The sequence below is a fragment of the Anarrhichthys ocellatus genome, unplaced genomic scaffold (assembly GCF_004355925.1).
Source record: "Anarrhichthys ocellatus isolate YVR2014 unplaced genomic scaffold, GSC_Weel_1.0 scaffold26, whole genome shotgun sequence".
In the NCBI taxonomy this organism is placed as follows: domain Eukaryota; kingdom Metazoa; phylum Chordata; class Actinopteri; order Perciformes; family Anarhichadidae; genus Anarrhichthys; species Anarrhichthys ocellatus.
In genome coordinates, this window is record NW_022280056.1 from 1139185 (window position 1) to 1147684 (window position 8500).

At 41.4% G+C, this 8500-nt stretch overlaps 1 protein-coding gene across 1 annotated transcript; it reads left to right on the forward strand.

The window, feature by feature from the left end:
• Window positions 1–47: 47 nt before the first annotated feature.
• Window positions 48–5451, forward strand: pheta2 (PH domain containing endocytic trafficking adaptor 2). The gene is made up of 4 exons (XM_031862253.1): window positions 48–335; window positions 1649–1737; window positions 1827–2130; window positions 3780–5451. The coding sequence occupies exons 2-4, from the start codon at window positions 1657–1659 to the stop codon at window positions 4178–4180; spliced, it is 786 nt and encodes a 261-aa protein (XP_031718113.1). The 5' UTR covers window positions 48–335; window positions 1649–1656; the 3' UTR covers window positions 4181–5451.
• Window positions 5452–8500: the final 3049 nt, after the last annotated feature.

Here is an 8500-nt window from a genome sequence, read left to right on the forward strand (position 1 = left end):
AGCAGTTGTTGTTAGTGACTGCTCGGTTCGGCTGATCCACTAGCTCAGGGTCGACTCAAGCGGAGAGGAGAGAGAGAATATAATATGTCAGGATTTTGTTACAAGGAAGTGGGTCGAGTTATTTATATTTCAACACTCGTCCTCTCGCACCCGAGGGAGAACCAGTGGTAGTAACCTGAAACCATATGTTCAAACATTGTCTGGTTCTGGATGCATCGAACTGGTAGAGAACAATTGGCTTCATGTTGAGGACCGGTGAGGACCACGAAGAAGATATCTGTAAATGTGAATAACGAAAAGACAGTGACCCTGTGAGGGATTCAACATTGGCAGAGGTAAGTCTGAGTCACTGTTTTCTATTCCATCACTGCTGTCTGAGTCACAACAACTATATGGAAGAAGGACGAGACATACAATTATTACTGTCACGATCATTATAACTTCATTCACAGTCATTATTAATTACAACTTGTATTATTTGACTGCTATTGATTAAGTGTATTTGGAGTAACAGTATGGTCTTGGCTTTTAGTTCACTTAATAACACTGGTTTTAAATCCAAAGTCTCATGGATATTAATAGTAATTTCCTCAAAATGATATCCTAATACTACTATTATTATTTATTATTATAATAGTAATAATAGTAACTGAATTGAACTCAAAAGGAAAGTGAAAAAGTTTTGTTAGGTTGCTTGATAATTTTAACCAATATTTAGTTTATAAAAATCCTGGATTTCAAGAATATGTTCCAGTTGAAGTAAAAGTATCAGTGTGTTAATGACAAAAGACTCCATTAAGAAGCAAGAGTGTAGCAGTATTACAAGCAAAGTGTGCTTTAAGTATGAAAAGTAAAAGTATACTCGTTTTGCATCAAAGAGGCCTCTATGTTTGACCTGAGAGCGCGGGAGTAGTTCAGTAGTCACATACCTAAAGGGTCACAAGATAAATCTGAGGGGTGGAGAGGAAAATACAAAGTTCTCTTGGGGAAATTTTAAGTAACTTTACGCAACAAACAATTATTCAAAGGAAAACATCAGAGAAGTTTAGAGGGTAAAAGTCTCTAATAACAAATCAAACATATCTGGAACAAGATGGGACCCAAATATAAAGAGGGACATAAGCTAAAAATGATTGAAAAAGGAAAATGTTTGAGAAAGAGTGAATCACTACAATGATGAGAGGTCCTTGAGTATGCAGCCATTACTGCCCGCCCAAAATAAAATGCAGTTTGCTGCAGCAGAATGCGAGATTAGCGTGGACAGACACAGTGGTGCACACTCACTCACTCATGGACGCACACAAGCGATTGCATGAAGAACAAATCCAGATTGTGCATGAAGCTAACATAGCCAGTAACTTACAGTCCAACAAAAGTAAAAATAGTGGAACAATAAAGATATAGTGCTTGATTAAACTTATTATAGTGTATAATTACCTTCATGGGCCGGCTGCTGCTTTCAAACCTGAACTGTGAGGAGAGATAGACGATAACTTCAAAGATCAACTGGATTGAAATTAATAGAAAACCCATAATGGTTTGTAATTACAGTAAAATCACATCTTTATTTCTGGAATATGTTCTGACACATGTCATGCAGTTTTTTGTATTTTACATTCTGCATATAAAAGCACTTTCTCTTCTTCAGGTGTTGGGATGAAGCTCCATGAGAAGATTTTGACCCATTACCTTTCATGCACCTCCCCAGTAGATAAAGAGGGATATCTCTACAAAAAGGTTTGAATAAACAAAAGACAGACAACATAGAGCGAATATTGGAGGCTAATGTAATAATCCCGCTTTACTTTGACAAACTTTCCTCACAGAAAGAGAGAAATGCCACCTACCAGCGGCGCTGGTTTGTCCTGAAGGCAAACCTGCTTTTCTACCAGGAGCGTCCCGCTGACCGACACCTGCTGGGTGTCATCGTGCTGGAGGGATGTGCAGTCCGGCGCTCTGAGTCTGATGTACAGTTTGCTTTTTCCCTGGTGTTTGAAGGGCCGGGACTCAAAACCTACAGATTTGCAGCAGGGGATGGTCAGACTCAAGAGAGCTGGGTGAAAGCTCTGCTCTCAGCCAGCCACTGTTACCTCTCCCTGCTGGTGAGAGACTTGGGGAGGCAGTATGAAGGTGTGTTCTGTTTCCTGGTGCCAATATACATTTCTATAGACTGAAGTTAATGGTTTTTTGTGTCTTTTTGATAACTTTTGTCTTTTCTAGACTTATTCTTCTGGTGGTAAATTATATGATAAAATCAGTGCAACCAGCTCCAGCCAGCTGAGAGTTAGCTTAGCTTAGCATAAATAATCAAATCAGGGGGAAACAACTATCCTGGCTCTGTCCAACGTTAAGGAAAGCCGCCTACCAGCACCATGATGCCGTTTTAAGTTGGTTATGTACTCTAAGCGGTTGCAAGGTGACAAGCAGAGACTTCAGGAAGTTACAGCTCCCAGCCAAGATTGTTGTCAAGCACATAATCCCCTGTAAAACTGCAAATTGTTTTTAAACTTTATTTTTAGTAAAACAATCAATGTAAGATACCTTTATTAACAATAATAATAATAATAATAATAATAATAATAATAATAATAATGCATTTTATTTGTAAAGCACTTTTCATTAAAAAAATCTCAGTGTGCCACAGAGCCAGTACATAAAAGACATAGTAAAAAACATAGTTAAAACATAGTTAAAACATAGTTAAAACATGGTTAAAACAAACTATAATAAAATAACTAGTAAGCATAAAAAAACAGTGAATGAACAGAAACACGAAAGAAATAACTGACAGCGATTTAGGTCAGAAACGCCTTCCTGAATAAAAAGGTTTTAGGCCAGTTTTAAAAGAGACCAGTGTCTGTGTTGCCCTTAGGTGGTCAGGGAGACTGTTCCATAGGCGTGGAGCTGCCGAGCCAAAGGCCCGGTCGCCCATGGTGCAGAGTGTTATGTGCTCATACTTCTGGACTCTCATCAGGATCCTGGCAGCGCTGTTTTGAATATATTGCAGCTTCTGGATGTTCTTGGCAGTGATCCCAGTGAATAGTGAGTTACAGTAGTCCAGTCTTGAGGAGATAAAGGCGTGGACGAGCTTCTCTGCATCTGACAGGATTAAAGTGGGGCGGAGTTTGGAGATGTTTTTGAGATGATAAAACGAGCTTTTGCACAGGTGTTTTATATGGTCATTAAAGGTCAGGTATGGGTTAAACCTAACTCCCGGATTAGTGACTGTGGAGGAGAGGGGGATGACCTGACCGTCGAAGGTGAGATGAGTTATGGAGGATGACTGAACCTGGTGTGGAGTGCCAACAAGGAGGGCTTCGGTTTTGCTACTGTTTAACTGGAGAAAGTTGTTGGTCATCCACGTCTTTATCTCCCCAAGACAGGCGGTGAGACATGACATGGCTGCAGAGGGGCTTGGGGCAGCTTTGATGTAGAGCTGTGTATCGTCGGCATAACAGTGGAAAGACATCCTATGTCTGCTGATGACACGACCGAGGGGGCGCATGTAAATAATGAAGAGGATGGGGCAGAAGAACGAGCCTTGCGGAACATCACAGGAGACAGGGAGCAGTCTGGACTTGCATCGTCCCAGTGAGACATATTCAGTTTAGTGGGGCTGGTAGACTGTTTTTGTTTTCCGTTTTCTCCCTGTTGTGCTAAGCTAAGCTAAACTGGCCACTAATTGCACCCAAACAAGAGTGTGATTTCTCTGCCAAAACTTTTCCATTGCGAAAGGTGCTTGTATAGATATGTTAATATATGCTTATTTCCATCTGCAGAAGCTAAACAGCAACGAGGCTCTGCTGAGTCCCGTCACAGCTCCTTCTTCAAGCAGTCCACCACCAACTTCTCCTTCCCTGTGCAGGGGCCAACAGCTGAGGTCAGGGAGGGCAGAAGCTTCAGCGCCAGCACTGTTTTACAAGCACCGTCAATACCCACCAAAGCAGTGGCTAAAAAGTCTCCTAAACTGTGGCCCAGGAGAAACGCTCACGTCACACCACTCAATGGACCGGCTCCTTTGTATGGCGAATGGCCTCTGGTGGGTTTTAATCCACTCGAGGACTTCAGCACACTTCATGATTACTATGGCCAGGAAGTGAAGAAAGCGAGAGAGGAATGGCGGAGGGGTCAACGAGCAGAAGAGGAACACATTGATGGAGATCTCATCGACCTGGGGTGAAAGAAAACCTACATCTCACTTCCATGTAAGAGGAAGTGAAATAATGCGTGTCAAAAAGGAACTGAACCTGAAGTGTTGTGGGTTCAACTGTATATTTCAGAACATCAAGTTTGAGGCCCAGACACCTGTAAATGTGCTAAATGTTCCCTCCATCTCATATGAGTTCAGATCATTTCTATCTTAGATTTGTTTTACAGAAAATTGGATATTTCTTGATCCCAAAGTGTCCATGGCATGCATCAAAGAACAAGGATTAGAAGTGCAGCTGGTGTCTGCACATCTGGATCATTTGGACATGAAGCAGTTATTTACATGGTGCAAATGATAATTTCATCCATGGTATAAAAATACTTTATGAAGAAGACGTTTGAAGCAGTGTTAAGCACAGTATTATATATTTTTCATTAACTGAAAAAATTTATTCTTTCGATCAAGATCCTATGATACAAACAAACATTACTTTTTAGTTCAGAGCATAAAAGAAAACGTTACTGGAAGATTCACAAGAAATCATTACACAAATTTTATAATTTACATTTTGTCAAAATGTCAGCCATGAAAAAGGCCCTCTATCCTTGTTTGTTCTGCTACTTAACCTGCACACCTGCTAATAATTGCATTGAAGATGTTTCTGTATATTTCCATCCTGAGCGGTATAGTATTCAAATTATGCCAGTTTGTATCTATGGCATAGAAAGGCTCTCTAATGCAGTATTAAGCAAATAGTATTATATATTTTTATTGCATGAAAAATAAAAATTGTTGACTGAAATGTCTCATAATTAGTTGGTTGAGCCATACATATGTCATATAAAATAACATTCTGATACACAAAATACAATGAGAAACAACTATTTAAAATTTTAGTCCAGATTGTGAAGTTTGATACATTCCCTCTCATGACCTGATTCAGCATGTTAAGCAAGCAGTCTGCAGGTCCTTTGGAAAGCTATCTTTCTGCAGGAACATTGTGTTGAGTTAAAACCAACTCAACCTAGAAGGGTGTTGTCTCCCTTATACACCGTGTAAAGTACAAGTGTCTACAGCCTTCCCAGTTAAACTTTACTCAACATAACCAATTTGGAGGGGGCCGAAAAATGACTCGGTGTGGCCACAAGGCACGGAAATGCCCTTCCCAAGGTCCTAGAACCTCAACCCTCACCCTCAGGTCCTAGAGCCTTGGAAGTGGGCTTTACCCCCACTAAAGCGGTCATTGCAGTCCGATTGGTATCAATCCCGAGCGAAACGGTGATCGTCTAAAATGTTTTGAAAGTTTGTGCTAGACTCCTGCAATTGTGTGTGTGTCTTCCTAGCACTCCGTAGCACCTTTGAGGTCTTTGCACTGGCTTCCTGTCAAACAAAGAATTGACTTTAAAATCCTGCTGTTGGTTTATAAAGCACTGAATGGTTTAGGGCCAAAACACATCTCTGATCTGCTGCTACCTTATGAACCATCCCGACCCCTTAGGTCGTCTGGGACCGGTCTACTTTCTGTTCCCAGAGTCAGAACCAAACATGGAGAAGCAGCGTTCAGTTTTTCTGCTCCACACATCTGGAACAAAGTCCCAGAAAGCTGCAGGTCTGCTGAGACCCTCAGCTCCTTTAAATCAAGATTGAAGACTTTTCTGTTTGCTGCTGCCTTTAATTGAACCAGATTCAATTAATATATTAATCAATTTGCTGCATTTCTGCATTTTACTACTGTATTTTATTTCTTACACTGTTTTTTAATGTTTTAATGACTGTTTTTATTGTTTCAATGAATGTTATTAATTGTTTTTAAATCTCCTTTTCTTTTGCCTTATGTTTTGATGCTTTTAACGGTTTTATGTGAAGCACTTTGAATTACCTTGTTGTTGAAATGTGCTGTACAAATAAACTTGCCTTGCCTTGCCTTGCCTTTGTTTCAAGTTTGGTGGCTGTAGCTTGTTCCTTTGGTATAGCTGTCATAGACTCCCATCGTTTTGGGCTGAGGGCGTGGCCAAGCACAGAATAAGGGTTAGGGTTAGGGTTAGGTTTGGGTGGGGACGTGGTCTCCTGGTGGAGGTCACGGGGGGCACGGGCACACATGGAAGGGTTAGGGTTAGGGTGATAGGAAGGTCTTGGGAAGAGGTAATAAATTGAAATTTGTGAAATCATGAATGTGATTTGAAGTTAGCTCACGAATGAGATTTTGAAGGGCTTTCATTTTGAAACTCAGTCTGTGCATCCATTTCCTCTCCGCTGCCCGCCGCTGCGCCACACTCCAATGTCTGTTGGAAGCTTACTGCCACGTCCAAACAGAAGTAGTATTGAGTCCACAGGGTTACAGCAACTGAGCAGGGATAAGTGCAGGTAAAGGTAACACGGTACCAGATGACAGGAAAACAAATAACAGCGGCTCAAACGCAATAAAACAAAGCAGCATTGACCATCTGGCAACTGACGGGGTGAAAGGGGCTGGTTTATGAGCTGCAGAGCTGCTGAGGGAAAGCAGGTGAAGATGGCTGAAAGGGGTTAACCTGATGGGCCCCTGGGCTTGTGCCCAGTAGGCCCCTTCAGTAAACCATCCATGTGTCTGGTGTCCAGGTAAAAGGCAAAGAAGGAGGAACCGGGGGATGTGGCAGGAAGAGATGGATGGAGAGAATGAATGTGACACAAGAAGTTTCCATTTCACGTAACAGCCCTTTTCCACAGCCCTAGATCTGTGATGTCAGTGGAGGAGGGTGAACAGCAGAGGGCGCTGCAGGCAGAGTGTGCTGCAGGGAAACACCTACTTTAGAGTGAAAGCAGCTGGGTTTACTCAGGAATAGCACAGTGATTTATGAAGCAGAGACAAACATAATGCAGCTGGTGTTTTGGGGGATTGAAGGGGCCTTTAATTAAGTTATCCGCTCACTACGACAGGGTTGATTGTAATTTAAATTGAATCAACTGGATTAATTAGACAAAACAACTGCTTATGAGTGAAAAATTATGTCTAAGTTTAAGAAGCTTAATAATCAGCCTCCTCCAAGTTCAATGCCAGCAGACTGAAAAAAAGCTAAATGTGACCTCTGACCTATACTTAAAATCAACTGCATGCTGATTTATGAAGCACAATGGAGTCAAATAACAAAACAGGTCAACCTGAGGCCAGTAGGTCCTCAAACAGAATATTATATACATCTCCCTGACCTCTGACATGTCACAAAGGTTCGCTGAGCTCGTGTTCCTCCATAGGACCAGCTGGGAGCTTCTCCACATTCCTGACCCTACAGACAGACATACCATCCACCTAAAAAGTGATAGATGGCTACAGGGGAGCGTGGCGACACGCGTCACGTTACAGCAATGATCGTAAAAGTGTTTCCACATCTGTATGGAAACACTTGTCAAGTCAGCAAACTGCAGCAGCAGACAGGTCTGTGAAAAGGTTGAGATGTCACAGCTTATTCTCATGATGATAACTGTGAATTATATCGTGTAACAAATCGTATTGCAGTAATATCGAGGAGTTTATAGAGATATTTCTTCTCAAAATGTTTTCATAGAACACATTTTCCTTTCCTCCTCAAATCTTGTCCTCTTATTTTATTTAGATTTTTCTTATCTTTCATCTTCACTTCTATATTGATTTGTACCTGTTCTGTTTCTGTGCTGCTCTAACAGCAGCATATCCCTTCGGTGGATCAATAATTATTAGATAAGATTATATAAGATAATTATAATTTTTAAGTTTTTCATTTAAGAGGTTTTGTTTGATATCGAATGTAAAGCCAAAGTCTAAGAAATATATTCATGTAATCGAGCATCTGTCTAAGCTTGCACCTCAAAACGTCAGAACATATTTCATTCCTGTAAGGAGGTGTCGATGAGCTCGTGAACCTGGGGTCATAGGTCGCCAGCAACACAAGGGGAGGTCTGACGGCTACAGCGTCGGCTCTGGATGTCCTTAACACCAAAGTAAAGGAAACAGACATGACGAACAGACCATCAGTGTGGAAACACAAACAATCACGACCAGAGAGCTGAGACAGGGGACAGAAATAAAGTCCTCCAATGCAGAAGATTAGCAAAGTTATTAATGAAATGAAAGCAGATTATCTCTGAGGTAAATTTGGATATAAAACCTGAAAAAGCTAATGAAGGAAAGCATTTCGTTCTCAGGGCCCAGCGCATTGGCAGACTGTCAAGTTTATTTAGATATTTTGGTCGAGCTCAGCTGTCCCTTTTATGCTCTTCTGGGAATGCAGCTGCCATCACCCTGCTGAGTAATCCCCGTGTATTTAAGGGGGAGGAATGGCAGGAGAGATGTGTGTGTGTGTGTGTGTGTGTGTGTGTGTGTGTGTGTGTGTGTGT

Excerpts from the sequence above, each read along its gene's own strand:
- pheta2 (XM_031862253.1), top strand. The coding sequence starts at position 1,657 with ATGAAGCTCCATGAGAAGATTTTGACCCATTACCTTTCATGCACCTCC. Across the intron at positions 1,738-1,826 it reads AGGGATATCTCTACAAAAAG|AAAGAGAGAAATGCCACCTA; the intron begins GTTTGAATAAAC and ends CTTTCCTCACAG. Across the intron at positions 2,131-3,779 it reads CTTGGGGAGGCAGTATGAAG|AAGCTAAACAGCAACGAGGC; the intron begins GTGTGTTCTGTT and ends TTCCATCTGCAG.